Genomic DNA, 16,171 nt, shown 5'->3' on the forward strand with positions numbered 1-16,171 from the left:
TATAGGCTAGCTCTCCTTGAGCTAGCATGCTAACAATAGCAGAGTGGCCATGGTGGCATATGCAGCAGCTTGCACTAGACACCCAAGTATGTACAGAGGGGGTTCGGCAGGTTTGTATTTGGGTGGTTAGCTGCCACCCATGCTGCTGCAGCCACACTGCTATTTTTAACATGCTTGCTCAAGTACAGCTAGCGCACGTCTGTCTATCCAGGAGGGAAGTGCACTCCCAGCTGCTGTGTAGACATAACCGAAGAATCTCCCTGAATGTTATGGCTTTTTGCTTTGTCACCCAGCATTTATTAAATGCTGCAGACCAGAATCCTCCTAATTATTTTCACATATGCCTATTATATCTTTCACTAGTAATGAAAGTTATAGTGAAGACTGCAAAATGGTGTTGGTTCTATGTAAATCTATCAGGTAATAAACACAAAATATATTATTTCATGGGGGGATAATAAAAAGCTCAAGATCAATGAAACATTAAGATTGAGAAATCACTCCCTCACTCAAATCACAGATAAAGTTGAAAATTCAGCCCTAATTTTGTCTCCTTCTACTTATGCCTGAGTTCTTTGTAAAATAAATGAATTGTCAAATAATATAGTATGTAATAGAAAACAAAATGGAATTTCTTATAAAAAGCTTGAATACGGTGAGTTACAGCACAGTATGTACAGTCTTCAAATGGTTTGATTTTAAGACTCATTGAAATCCATAGAAGTCACATTTGAACAAAACTAGTTCCATCATTTATGTGTTATTCACACATACAGCATTTCTAAGAGGATTATACAGAATGGACTTTAGTTTGTTGGCTTGCTTATTACATGAAAAGAAAAGCAGAGGAAATGTTCCCCAAGCTTTGAAAAAAAAATTTACCTCTGTGCTGAGACCAAGTTACCAGTGGAAAATGAAAAATTTGTTTAAGTTACGTACAAATGAATGTAAGTGTTATCATGGAAATATCAATTCAATCTACCAATAATAGGCACAAACACTATAACAACATGAGATATGCCCAAAGAGAAAAGACTGTTCATAATATTTATGTTTATAAACACAATATTAGAAAACTCCTCTTAAGTAAAACTAAACATCACAGATAACAGAAATTTTATCGTTTTTTGTGATTTAGGAGATATAGGTAATTTCTATGGCTTTTACTCTATTCTCAATAGCTTTTCATAAGGATTTGTTTTGCTGTGTTTTGTTTCAGCTGCTTTATTACAAAAAAAAGACACTTTAAAAAAGAGCCAGTAGAGAAGAGGAAAAGCATAGAACTCACTAAGTGAAAAGGTCTGGGATGCCTCAAAGTACAGTATGTACATTGTATGATATGGGAATCTCAAACTAGTAAAATCTGTCAAAATAGGATAAACTTTTTAGATGCACCCACTGTAGATGAACACCATATGTTGGAGAAGAGGCTCAGCATGCTACATCACAAAGAAAGGCTCCCTTTGATTGCTGTTCGGAAGAGAGAACACATCAATCAGAGCCTAGATGTGATCCCAAAAATATTGTGTATCATAGAACAGTTTATCTATTCCAGAGTATCACCATCCCCATTACTGCCCTTCAAATCTGCATACTGGGTTAAATAAACCAGCTTCACACTATCTTGTCTCTCAAGTTACCAGTAATTTCCTGAGATGCTCACATTTAGAGCATACATGTATCACATGTCATAATCTATCAGCATGATGAAGTGAAACCACGAAGCACTGATCTCCAGTGTTTAGGTTCTGGATGAGTGAATATGATTAAATGGCTGCTTGGGTTTTTCAAGTGTTAGCAAGAGAACAAGACAAAACAATGAACCAAATCTATATGTAGTATGATTAGTACACAACTGCCGACATACAAATTAATTATAGGTGGGGCTGTTAGCGCTGGTTATCATTAAGGTTGCCTGGCACTTTCATTATAACACCCTGTTTTCAGTTGCTTATAACTTTACCAAACTTTAAGTTTGGGCTGAAATTTTACATGCCAGTTGTGTGACACACCCCCATTTATTTATTTATTTAATTTCTGCCAAAACAGTTACGCCATTTGCAATAGCAAAGACAGGAAAAAATACACTGTTTGGCCCATGTTAAAAAATTCTTGAGACCTTTTCTTTGAAATATTTTATCACTCCCATTGCTTTGTAGCAATTGAAATTTGGCAGGGGGTGGCCTTTTGTGTTTGGGACGTGCCTTTGCTGTCCACATGAAAATCCATCCAAATTTAGCCAAATTATAAGCCTTTGAAAAATTGCAGTCTGCACATGTTCAAGCCTCTCACAGCTCCTAGTGCTCACCAGAATGGAGGAATGGGGGCAAATGGGGAAGAGAGACAGATCTGACAAGGAGCTAGGATATGGGGAGAGAACTGGGACTAGGTGAAGAGACTGGGACAAAGAGGAAGTGGGGAGGGAGACTGAGACTGGCTCAGGAGCCTGGGTGGGGGGGAGACTGGAAATAGGAGCCAATGGGAAGAAGAGACAGATTAGACAAGGGGCCTTGACAGTGGAACTCAGAGTAGCTGGGCAAGGAGACCAGGTGTTGGGAAGGCAAGAGACTTGGTGTTGTGGGGTGGGAAGGAAGAATAGGACTCAGCGAGCCTGGAGTGGGAGAATAGGCTGGCAAGGAGACTGGGGCTTAGATCATAAGCCTGAGGAGTAGAGACTGTGATTGGGTAGATAAGGAATGTAGGGTGGGGACGAGACAGAACTTGGACAGGGACATGGCAGAATGCATCAAGCTTGAGGGAAATGGACAGAAAAGTCTCTGCCCACTTGACCATACACCACTCCAGAGTCTAGAATGGAATTCAGGATTCCTGAATCTCACTATTCCTCTTCTGTCAACAAGCAAACCCATCGGCAAAATGTGTGTCTCATTCCCATCTGGTGCTGGTCCACAAAGAGGATGGCAACCTGCTATTGCTATCAGCTACTATTGCTATCAGTTGATTAGCTCAGCTGGCAGAGGTCTGTGTGGTAGATCTAAAGGATCCAACCCTGTTGATGAACCACGTGGGTATCAATGTGAAGAGACAAGATGAAATTTCAGGGAAGAGCATGGACAGATACCCATTCAGTGTCCTACCTTTGGGAGGTTTCAGTTTTATTCCCAGTTATGTCACAAAATACACCACCAAAAACAGGCACACTTGGTAGTCTAAGAGAGAACAAGATTCAGGGAGCATGCAGCTTAAGGTACCAACACACCTAAGAGAGATGATACCTCCATAACAGGGTTTAGGCACGCTGGGAAACAACAATGATATGGAAGCAAAGAAGAACGTGCAAAGGGAGAGGAGGATCAAAACAACAGAGAAGTACGTGCAGGGGAAGAAAAAGACCACGTGGCAAGGAATCTTTAAAGAGAAGGACATAAATGATGGTAAAAAGAAATAAAATGGAGAAGAAAAAGTTATTATGAATAGCTTTTTTCTATAGAGTTTAAAGAGAGCTAAAATATCCTACTGTTACTTTTCTATATAAGCAATTTTTGCAGCTGCCATAGGGATGATGTTTGATCACCAATGGAAGATATGGTATCCACCAGATAATCTCACTTTTAACATGTGGCCCATACCATGAAAATGTTACACAACCCCTGGTCTAGAGTGTTATTATATCAGATGCATAGACATGGTCATCCCCTTTTATTTCCTTCACATTTAAGGGCATCCAGTGGTTTAATGGCAGGAAATCTCCTCAGCAGCTTCTTTGGTATTATTTCAAACGTAAGAATGCTGAATAAATAGGCATAGGTAAATCTCACTGTCTATCTCAGAAGAATCCAGGAAGACGGTGTTTGTGATAATCCAATGGCTCAAGTCACAGAATCTGACTATCCTTCCTATTACACCAGGGGCAGCTTTATCATGGGCTCATGGGTTCAACTGCACCCACAGAAATCATCCCGCAGACAAACCTGAGTGGCATTGTGACCCCATGCACCAGGTCACAACACCTGGAGCAGGAAACCAGGCTCAGCTCCATGGGACAGGAGCCACCACTGCAGGGCGAGTGAAGGGCAGGCTTGTTCTTCAGCATCCCTCTCCCTATGCCGGGAGCTGCCCCTCCTCCCCAGGCCAGTATTAGGTTTGCAATGCCAGGGCAGAGGATGGTGCTGTGGGTGGTCAATGCCCCATCGTCAGTTTAGTATAATGCACCCATTGAATTGGGAGGCTACATCCACCCCTGCTTTACACTCTCAGTTGACCTAGTAGGTTTTACATTTTTAAAATATTGTATTTGGATTTTCGTTGATAAGATTCCTTTTCTATAAGTTCAGCTGATGATGGCTGAAGAACTAATTCCAGGAGAAAGGTCATTGCTACAGTTCCACTGTGGTGGACTCCATCCCCTCTCCCCCCTTTTTTTATGCCATGCCTCCTGGTATTACCACCCACCTGACTCCAATCCATACTATACCAGTCCACAATCAATCACCAGAGGCTGTGGACACCCATAATTAGATTTTAAAATCATAACTATAGTCATTTTACGTCTGCTTGCATAATTACATCAGCATGTTAATATCCTTTTAATGGTCTCTAATGATGTAATAAGAAATAATGGAATTTATCTGACAGCTATATAACCATTAACAAAACATATTAAGCATAACTAGTACTTCCATAAAAATTCAGGCTGTATCTGAAAGTGACAGTTAACATGTTGGATCCTTTTTACAATGTTGAAACATTTCTGATTATGTATTCCCCAAATAAATCCCCACTCATCCGCTTCACAGGGAGAGCAAAGTTTATGTCAATGTAACTTGAAAATAAATCAAGTGTAGCAGTGAACTGTGCACTCTAGGAGCGAAGCTGAGACTATATTGAGGATCCCAGGTCCTCAGTTAAAATTGGCATGTTGGTGAAAGAGAGAAGATAAAATAATCTGATTACCACCCTGCATCAACTAATCAAGAAATAACATGGGAATAGGCTGCAAAGGCAACTGTTCACTCAACCAAATTCCAGAACAGTGGGAAAAGCTAAAAATAGGCACATACTATAAATATTCAGAAGCAAAACTAACCACAAAACAATAAGATCGCCTCTGTGAAATAATCCTTTCAAAATGACTACATTGCAGAAAAATGCACATGAAACAATTGAGAGTTCTGGATTATAGGTCCCTTAGAAGAACTGATTGTTTAAATTTGCTATGGTGCACGTCTCAGAAATAATTCTCATTAAACATGCTGCTTTTGCATGGTCTTTGACATTAACCCTGTAGTTTTCATTAGTAAAACTTATGTTTACCCCAAAAAGCTGACAATACTTTAAGGCTCTCTGACACAGGAAATAGTGCTGTCACCATCATACTATATAGTATGTTGGGGAGGGAGAAGAGAGAGAGAGAATTTCATTTCCTAGTCTTATTCACATGTTGTGTTGCCATGTCAGCCTCTGAATTAGCCAAATATGTCACACTCCTCCCCACTTCCACTTTATTTCTAACTCCTTCAACTGACCTCAGACTTACTGAATGATTTCCCACTCGGTTACATACTTCATTCTTTTTAAAAGTTGCTAACTGCCTGGGGAGAGAGGGAACAGGTGCAAGCATCAAACCCAGGCCCAGAAGTCCCCAGGCAGTGCTCAGACCAGGACCAACACACAGCAGCTTACTTCAACCAGAAGAGAAGAGGGCTAACGAAGCTCTAGCTCACAAAGAGCCCTGCCCATGAAACTCCTGACTGGGGGAGACATCCAGCCCCACCAGTTGGCTGGGATGCTCTATTTAATCCAGAAAGAGGCACAGGAAGTTGTCTGAGCAACAAACAAATCCCTGGCTGCCCGTTACTATGGTCCCTGCCTACTTGCCTGACTCCTGGTTCCTGCCTCCCAACCTGGTCCTGGCCCTTCCCTCCTCATCCCAGACCCCCATCTGCTCCCAGTTCCTGCTTTCCTACCTTACTCCAGGTCCCGCTCCTATGCTCTACCCCTGACGCTGACTCCAGGCTTGACTCCTAACTCCAGCTCTGACCTTTGGCTTGGTATCTCACTGGCTCTGACCCTTGGCTTGGCCTTTGACTTTGATCCCAGCTCCGGTTCCACACTCCCGACTCTAACCATTAGGCCTGACCTCCCACGCCCCAGTCCCTACTTGCATCTGGGGGAGAAAGTTAAGAAAGTTAAGATGAAATGCCAAGTGTGTTTGTGAAAAAAACATAATTTTAGTGGCTGAGCATTTCTCTATGAAAAAAGCAATTCCTCAGTGGCTGAGACTAAGTAAAATCCATACTTCCAGAGCAGCCTGAGCTTTGCACTTGGAAATATCAAAGGTGGATTAGGGGTAATCACCAAGTCAAGTCTTTCCTGAAGCCTCTCCCTGTGAGGTTACTCAGAAACTAACCAACACTTTCAAATTCATACATTTCTCTTAGAATGGCCATGCAGCAGTGCCACAAAAGCAGATGCTTTATAAAGCACAAGTTCTTTGCTTAGTATAGAATTTTTCTAAGGCATCTATCCCTGTGTTATCTATTGGCCAGATCCAAATCTCATGGCATTAATGAGAATTGACCCTGGGCCAAAACATCTAATTTGATTAATAAAATAAATGTATTATATGTTATTCCTCAGTGACCCAAGATTTGGGAAATGATTTCATTCTTTTCTCCCCTAGGTTATAGACATTATTAAAATAAAGTGCAGAACTGATTTAATTTTAAATGTGTTGTGGTTAATGGAAATAAGGTGCTCTGTCCTATTTGGCATCTGAGTTTATATTTTAAAATAGCTACATTTTACTATATAGCTATATCTGGTCCTCTAGCTACATATCAGCTCAATGACAGGACCAAAAAAAAGAGAGATTGTTTATGGCGATATCATTAGAACACTATGTTTCACTAGCACCAATATATGGTCTGCCAATTACAATTTAGTTGTGATTTAAACAGTGATAATCAATCACCTAAAGGCTTTTTGGGGGCTAATAATTAGCTTGGTAGGTGTGAGTGTTCTACTGGTAAATGGGTGAAGTCAATGAGGCAGCACTCATTGACACCAGCAGAGAACTTGGCCCATGGCATTGTCTCTTTACAAGTATGACAGACACTGGTCTATCATATGTCACTCCTAGCCTCTAGCTTGAATTTCCTCCAGAAGACAGTAATTGCAGTAATTTCCATTTTTGAAATTTTAAAGCTTATTTTTCATTTAAAAAAAAAGCTAATTGTAGGTAAAATAGTCCATAAGCAATTAAAGTAAACCTTTTACTGCTTCACGAACGAATGAGTGGACTTTCACCTTCTGAGGAAGGTAATCCAATATGACTGCCACTTCTGAGGTGTTTATAAGTAATTTAGCTTCAAAAATTTTTTACATACAATGCACTAGTAGTGCTACCCGTTTGGGAAATAAATCTGGTAAGCTATTAATTTGCAATAATTTTTACTCATCTGTTAAACGCAAAGAATGGAATTCAAGAAAACTATGATGGAAAGCTATATAGAGACATTCTACAATTCTGATGACATTATAAACAAGTAGAGTGAAACAGCTGTTGAGAAAGCTATTTTCAACAAAATTTTCCTGCTTGCAAGTTGCTGAAACTTTGGAAAACATGGAGAAATTTCATTAAATTTCTTAATTGATTAAATTTTCCCTGAAACATTTTTTCCTTTTTGGAAAACTAAGCCACTTTCACTCGTTCAAACTCATGTCCCTCACAGTGCAATAAAGATGCCTGTGTGGTCTTGTTTTTATACTGTCCAGTTTTCTATATGTTCCCTACTAACCCCAACTGGAAACTGACCATGAGTAGTACAGGTTTGTGTATAGGGCTCTGTTTCTGATGGAAGAAGATATTTTTTCCCAACAAAGCAAATGACAATAAAAGGTTTTTGACTAGAAAATCAAGGTGAATACTAGGAGTTGTAGGATATACTTACTTACAGGATGGGGGATTCTATCCTGGGAAGCTGTGACTCTGAAAAAGATTTGTGAGTCATGGTGGATAAGTATCTGAACATGAGCTCCTAATGTGACTCTGTAGCCAACAGAGCTAATGCAATCGTGGGATGCATAAACAGGGGACTCTGGAGTGGGAGTAGAGAATTTATTTTACCTCTGTATTTGGCAAAGTATGACCACTGCTGGAATGCTATATCCAGTTCTTTTGCCCACAATTCAAGAAGGATGTTGATAAATTGGAAAGGGTTCAGAGAAGAGCCATGAAAATGATAAAAGGATTAAGGGGCGACTTGACCACACTCTGTAAGTATCTACATGGAGAAAAAATATTTAATAATGGGCTCTTCAATCTAGCAGAGAAAGATATAAAATGTTCCAATGGCTGGAAGTTGAAACTAAACCAATTCAGACTGGAAAAAAGGCATACATTTTTGACAGTGAGGATAATTAACCATAGGAACCATAGGTGCAGATTCTCCACCACTGGCAATTTTTAGATCGAGATCGAATATTTTTTAAAGATACGCTCTAGTTCCAAAAGAATTATTTTGGGGAAAGTTCTATGGTCTATGTTATACAGGAGGTCAAACTAGATAATCACAATGCTCCCTTCTAGCCTTGGAATCTATGAATCCTTCTCTTGGCATGTGCTAGAACGACCACAGAGATTAAATGAGATATATGGCAATGGAGGGTAAATTAGCTGGCCATCGAGATACATTTACCTGCTGTAAATCGAAGGTATAGCACCGGAAAACTAATGGCATTTACTGGTACCATCACATATAGACAGAGTGAGGGCAACAGCAGGAAAGATTGAGGAGGATACTGCAGTGCAGCAACACAATTAAGGGGCTAAAAGCAGTCAGTCCCTGAGTCCCACTACAAATGAGCACCTACCACATCCTTCCAGATGTAAAGCTTGTGGCCTGAAGCTTTAGAGAGAAGGGAGCTCATTATTGTCATTTGTTGGTGAAATGGGAGAAGAACAGCCCACAGCAACTTAAGATCTGCAGATAGGAAGGGACTTCACTGGCGAGGGAGATCTCTGCTGGCATCAGTCAGAGGGCAAGGAGAATTGACTGAATGTGTCAGGCTTCATTTGTATATTATATGATGGCGTGGTGCATTCTGAATAAAATGCAGTTTAGTTTTGCCTTTAGGAGCAATTAAATGCAACAGACCTTGTTGGGAAATACAAGGACAAGACATTGAATGTGCCTGAGGTCACCCTGACCGAGATTGCAGTCAGGGGCAGTTGAGTAAGGGAGCATGGACAGAGGTAAAGGAGGAAGAGAGGGAAAAGGCTCCTGACAGCTGCTGGAGGGGCTTCTCTGCTGATGAGGACTCTGTCAAATGTCCCAGACACCACTGAACTCATCCTGAGAGTCGAGCTGAGACTGCTGAACAGTACAGAGTCTAGGCAGCTTCAAGGCAGCAGTGGCAGCTTTGTGGCAACAGATGATGCAGAACAGCAGTGGCAGTAGCACCTCTGAGGTGATGGATGGCACAGAGCAGTGGAAGAGGTAGGCAGATTGGACTGAAACCACAGACAGAGCAGCAGTCTATCCATGGGACTCTGGTGTGGGCCTCTCTATCCAGCAATTAAAGCTGAAATCACTCAAGCTGAGTTAGGGAGTGGAGCCCCCAGAGTCCCCAGGCGGCCGCAACCTGATAGAGTCCTTGGATTTCTCCAATCCAGGATAGCTAACTGTGAGCAGAGAGCTGAGGTGGTAGGAAGTGGCCAGAACACATCAGTCACTCATAATGGCCAAAGAAGGACCAAGGTAGGTACGTTTAAGACATCCTGGGAGGTGAGAGTCTTACATCATAGAATTTGTTACTTGGTGGTTTGACCAACTCATTGTGTTGTGTACCTCCCCCTCTCCACCCCCAAAGTTCTCCTTGTTGTAACCTCTGGACTCAGCGCTTGCAAGTGGGGAAAAACTGCTCATAAGGGGCAGCCAGGATGATTTATGTAGGTTCCCAGATTTCTGCGTGAGGGCTTAAGCCAGTGTTAGTTAAGTCTTTAAGGAAACTTCTAGAAAATTAAACCTGATCATTTCTGCTGCCGACAACACCTGGCAGAAGAGTTACAGAGACTATCAAAAAACTCCCAAATATTTTCTCCCATGTCAGAATTTCTCTGAAAGCTATCAAACCCTCCCATGAAGTAACCTTTATGCCCTAATTAGTTCTCTATTAAATTCTGTTGAGTTCTATTTTTTAAACTTTCTCTCATGGAGGAGCTATAGTTCCTGTACAAACATTTCCACCTTAGAAAATTTAAGCAATATCTTCATTGTACCAGATCGGTCAAGTCACTACCTGTCCAACTGACCAGATGAACATACATATAATTAGTCAGTGTGAAAGGTAGAAAAGTAAAACAATGTTTAAACAAGGATGGACTCCTGAAGGAGACATAATCTAGTGTTCCAAGCACAAAACTCAAAGTCAGAAACCCCTGAGTTCCACTCTACCTTAGACACTACCTCCTCTTCTATGAAACTGAGTATAATAACCCTTACAATACTTATCTTACATGGGTATGGTGAAGGTTAGTTAATGTTTATACAGCACTCTGAAGATTATATTTTTTCCTTTTATCTTATACTAGTGGTAATATGGAGATCTTTTGGGGACTGCATCAGATCATTTTTATTAAGTATGCTATTGCTAACTGTATACAAAACTTGGCAAAGAATGCCAGGATATTCTTGTTTTTTCCCCTCTCTCTCTCTCCATGTGATGAATTTTGATGATAAAAAATTAGCTATTTCCTTAAGAAAATATATATTAAAGCATAACAATGAAAAAACATATAAAATAGAAGGGACGAGCACCATATACATACTTGACATCGTCAAAGTCACTCATCTGCAGCTTCAGGAGATCTGCCACATACTTTATTAACTCCAAACCCTTTTCCTCATTCAGCGGGCTGTTGAAAGGAAGCAAGAAAACGCAGCATTATGAAAATGGAACTCATCAATACTTGAGAGGCTAAAAGTCCCCAAAGAGTTATCACCTTGGCCTGTCAGGGTCTGAAAATCACTGCTTACAGTATTCCTGTCACATAGCGATTGTGATATCAAGGGAATTGGGATCAGGTGCTTCTTCAGGCATGATGAATCACCTGAATTTTCCAGCAATAAGACAAACAATAAGGTGTAAATGGAATTGTTAGGAAGTGTAATGGGCCCATGATGCAGTGACCGGTTCATCTCAAGCCTCAATAAAAAATGTAATAAAGTAAAAAGAAAGAAAGAGTGAAAAGGATTGGCGAGACAAGGATGGAAACAAACAATGAAAGTCAAATTGCAGGGTTCTGTATCAAATGGACAAGGGAAGAGCATATTTTTAAATTCATTAGTTTTTTTAAATGAATCCTGACCCAGGGAAAGGATGCAAAAATATTATGGATTTGAAAGTAAACAATTGAGATAGGCACACAGAGCAGGAGAGGCTGATTAGATAGATGGAAGACTCTTTGGTGTGTGTGTGTGTGCTGCTGACATAACCTGCCTTCAATCTTTTAAAATTTTCTCAATGCCACATTTACATTTTTTAATTTAGAAAACAAGTTGCAATCAAGCATATCACATGTGCAGTGTTATCATTTAAGAAAGCATTTAGCTATATGCAAAATTTTCATTCATAAAAAGTTTCAGGTTATTAGTTAAGAGTTCTTTAGGCTTTCTTATAACTCTAAAGATGTATTGCAAACATTACATTTTCTGTCTGTGATGTACTGACAGCAGTGTTTCTATCTGGATGGGGACTTAAAAGTTTCTTGACACCTTAAATGACTGCTTCTTGAAGCAGCTAGTCCTGGAACACACAAGAGGAGAGGCAATTCTTGCTTTAGTCCTAAGTGGAGCAAAGGATCTGGTCCAAGAAGTGAATATAGCTGGACTACTTGGTAATAGTGACAATAATATAAATAAATTTAACATCCCTGTGGCGGGGAAAACACCACAGCAGCCCAACATTGTAACATTTAATTTAATTTCAGAAAGGGAACTACACAGAAACGAGGAGGTTAGTTAAACAGAAATTAAAAGGTACAGCACCAAAAGTGAAATCCCTACAAGCTATAGGGAAACTTTTTAAAGACACCATAATAGAGGCTCAACTTAAATGTATTCCCCAAATTAAAAAACATAGAAGATAACAAAAAAAGTGCCACTGTGGCTAAACAACAAAGTAAAAGAAGCAGTGAGACAAAAAAAAAAGCATCCTTTAAAAAGTGGAAGTTAAATCCTAGTGAGGAAAATAGAAAGGAGCATAAATTCTGGCAAACTAAATGGAAAAATATACATATATAGAGGAAGGCCAAAAAAGAATCTGAAGAACAGCTAGCCAAAGACTCAAAAAGTAATAGCAAAAAATTTGTTAAGTACATCAGAAGCAGGAAGCCTGTTAAACAACCAGTGGGGCCACTGGACGATCGAGATGCTAAAGGAGCACTCAAGGATGATTAAGCCATTGCGGAGAAACTAAATGAATTCTTTGCATCGGTCTTCACGGCTGAGTATATGAGGGAGAGTCCCAAACCTGAGCCATTCTTTTTAGGTGACAAATCTGAGGAACTGTCCCAGATTGAGGTGTCATTAGAGGAGGTTTTAGAACAAATTGATAAAACTAAACAGTAATAAGTCACCAGGATCAGATGGTATTCACCCAAGAGTTCTGAAGGAACTCAAATGTGAAATTGCAGAACTACTAACTGTAGTATGTAACCTATCATTTAAATCAGTTTCTGTACCAAATGACTGAAGGATAGCTAATGTGACGCCAATTTTTTAAAAGGGCTCCAGAGGTGATCCTAGCAATTACAAACCAGTAAACCTGACTTCAGTACCAGGCAAATTGGTTGAAACTATAGTAAAGAACAAAATTGTCAGACACATAGATGAACTTAATTTGTTGGGGAAGAGTCAACATGGTTTTTGTAAAGGGAAATCATGCCTCACCAATCTACTAGAATTCTTTGAGGGGGTCAACAAGCATGTGGACAAGGGGGATCCAGTGAATATAGTGTACTTAGATTTTCAGAAAGCCTTTGACAAGGTCCCTCACCAAAGGCTTTTAAGCAAAATGAGCTGTCATGGGATAAGAGGGACGGTCCTCTCATGGATTGGTAACTGGTTAAAACATAGGAAACAAAGGGTAGGAATAAACGGTCAGTTTTCAGAATGGAGAGAGGTAAATATTGGTGTCCCCTAGGGGTCTCTACTGGGACCAGTCCTATTCAACATGTTCATAAATCATCTGGAAAAAGGGGTAAACAGTGAGATGGCAAAATTTGCAGATGATACAAAACTAATCAAGATAGTTAAATCCCAGGCAAATTGCGAAGACCTACAAAAGGATCTCTCAAAACTGGGTAACAAAATGGTAGATGAAATTCAGTGTTGATAAATGCAAAGTAATGAACATTGGAAAACATAATCCCAACTATATAAAATGATGGGGTCTAAATTGTCTGTTACCACTCAAAAAAGAGATCTTGGAGTCATTGTGGATAGTTCTCTGAAAACATCCACTCAATGTGCAGCAGCAGTCAAAAAAGCAAACAGAATGTTGGGAATCATTGAGAAAGGGATAGATAATAAAACAGAAAATATCATATTGCCTCTATATAAATCCATGGTATGCCCATATCTAGAATACTACATGTAGATGTGGTCACCCCGTCTCAAAAAAGATATATTGGAAAATGTTCAGAAAAGGGCAACAAAAATGATTAGGGGTATGGAATGGCTGCCATATGAGAAGAGATTAATAAGACTGGGACTTTTCAGCCTGGAAAAAAGACGACTAAGGGAAGATATGATAGAGGTCTATAAAATCATGACTGGTGTGGAGAAAGTAAATAAGGAAGTGTTATTTACTCCTGCTCATAACACAAGAACTAGGGGTCACCAAATGAAATTAATAGGCAGGTTTAAAACAAACAAAAGGAAGTATTTTTTCACACAATGCATAGTCAACCTGTGGAACTCCTTGTCAGAGGATGTTGTGAAGGTCAAGACTATAACAGGGTTAAACAAATATCGGGGGTAGCCGTGTTAGTCTGTATCTACAAAAACAACAAGGAGTCTGGTGGCACCTTAAAGACTAACAGATTTATTTGGGCATAAGCTTTCGTGAGTAAAATCCTCACTTCTTCGGATGTCTTTCACTCTATGCATCCGAAGAAGTGAGGGTTAAACAAAGAACAACATAAATTCATGGAGGATAGGTCCATCAATGGCTAATAGCCAGGATGGACAGGGATGGTGTCCCTAGCCTCTGTTTGCCAGAAGCTGGGAATGGGCGACAGAGGATGGATCATTTGGTAATTACCCGTTCTGTTCATTCCCTCTGGGGGACCTGGCATTGGCCACTGTTGGAAGACAGGATACTGGGCTAGATGGACCTTTGGTCTGACCCAGTATGGCTGTTGTTATGTTCTTACGGATTTTGATTAAACAGTGCTTTTCAACATTGTTAAACCCCAATGTTCATATAATTAAATTTTACAAGCATGAGTGTCAGCTCATTTATGCTAGTGTAAATCAGAAACAATTCTAGTGAAGCCAGTGCAGTAGAGTCAAGTGAGAAGAGGATCAGGCCTTACATTTTTACTTCAAGGCTTTGGGGGGGGGGGGTGATAGAGAAAAAAAGCATACTCTTAAAGGTGATTTCTTTATGTAGGCCAAGAAGGAAAAAAAGAAAAAGAAAGATTTTCTAGGATCTACTTTATTTTTTCTTATTTCAATGAAAGATTTCACCTGCAAGTTTTTATTAATCATCATCATTTTATGTATTGTCTACTGGGCTGCAATGAGCACTTTTATTTATTTTACAGTGTTTTGCATACAGTGCCCAGAGGGTATGTCTATTTAAATAACAGGATATCTCATTTGGACTTTGGTTAGGATAGAATTACTCAGCTTCTCTTCACATTCCTACAGTCTTAACCCAAAATGCTCAAGGGACATCCTGTCACACAGACAGAGGTACCACCTCAGGGTACCATATAAACTTAGAGTTCTTCTACATGAAAAAGGCAGAGATGTTCCTGTGTAAAAGTAAAGTAAAGAATATAAGCACTTCTGCAAGAAAAAAAAAAGTACCATGGATTATTCATAAAAAACCCTTACCTTTCAAGGATTGACAGTGAATAGAACTCTGATTATTTACAGATAACCATGAAAGTAGATTGTTACAGTGACTCAGGGGCTTACGTGTTAATTAGATCCTTTCCTCCCAAAGATGCTGGTTTAAATTTAGGGGGATGATTGGTGTCAGGAAGTAGATTTTTACTATAATAGCAAGTACACACAGAACTGCAAGGAAGGAGGACTGGAGAAGGATAATACTTTAAAAAGAGGAACAAAGAGGATTCAGAGAATTATAGACCAATCAGCCTAACTTGGATACCTGAAAAGATACTGGAACAAATTATTAAACAATCCATTTATAAGCACCTAGAGGATAATAGGATTATAAGGAATAGCCAGCATGGATTTGTCCAGAACAAATCATGCCAAACCGACCTCATTTCCTTCTTTGATAGGGTAACTGGCCTAGTGGATAGGGGGTAGATGTGATATATCTTGACTTTAGTAAGGCTTTTGATACAGTTCCCTACATGACATTCTCATAAGCAAACAAGGGAAACGTGATCTAGATGAAATTGCTATAAGGTGGGTGCACAACTGGTTGAAAGACTGTACTCAAATAGTAATTGTCAATGGTTCACTGTCAAACCAGGAGGAGGTATCTAGTGGTATCCCACAGGGGTGAGTCTTGCATCCGGAACTATTCAATATTTTCATTTATGACTTAGATAATGGAGTGGAGAATGTGTTTATACAATCTGAAGATGACACCACGCTGGGAGGGGTTGAAAACACTTTGGAAGACAGAATTAGACTTCAAAACAACCTTGACAAACTGGAGTATTGGTCTGAATTCAATAGGATGAAATTAAATAAAGACAAGTGCAAAATACTTCACTTAGGAAGGAACAATCAAATGCACAACTACAAACTGGGGGATAACTAGCTAGGTGGGAGTTATAATGGATCACAAATTGAAAATGAGTCAACAATGTGATGCAGGTGCAAAAATGCTAATATCATTCTGGGGTGTAGTAACAAGAAGTGTTGAATGTAATACATGGGAGGTAATTGTCCCGCTCTACTCAACACTTGTGAGGCCTCAGCTGGAGTATGGTGTC

The 16,171-nt window shown here is 39.8% G+C and overlaps 1 protein-coding gene across 1 annotated transcript in view; it reads right to left on the bottom strand.

The window, feature by feature from the left end:
- PTPRN2 (protein tyrosine phosphatase receptor type N2) overlaps nucleotides 1-16,171 on the bottom strand; it is a 688,626-nt gene that overhangs the window by 508,001 nt on the left and 164,454 nt on the right. Inside the window, exon 9 of the mRNA XM_029911620.1 lies at nucleotides 10,793-10,879. Within this exon, the coding sequence (XP_029767480.1) occupies nucleotides 10,793-10,879 (87 nt within the window). The remainder of the gene's footprint in view (nucleotides 1-10,792; nucleotides 10,880-16,171) is intronic.

Source organism: Terrapene carolina, unplaced genomic scaffold, assembly GCF_002925995.2.
Source record: "Terrapene carolina triunguis isolate 2854851 unplaced genomic scaffold, T_m_triunguis-2.0 Scaffold111, whole genome shotgun sequence".
Classification (NCBI taxonomy): Eukaryota; Metazoa; Chordata; order Testudines; family Emydidae; genus Terrapene; species Terrapene triunguis.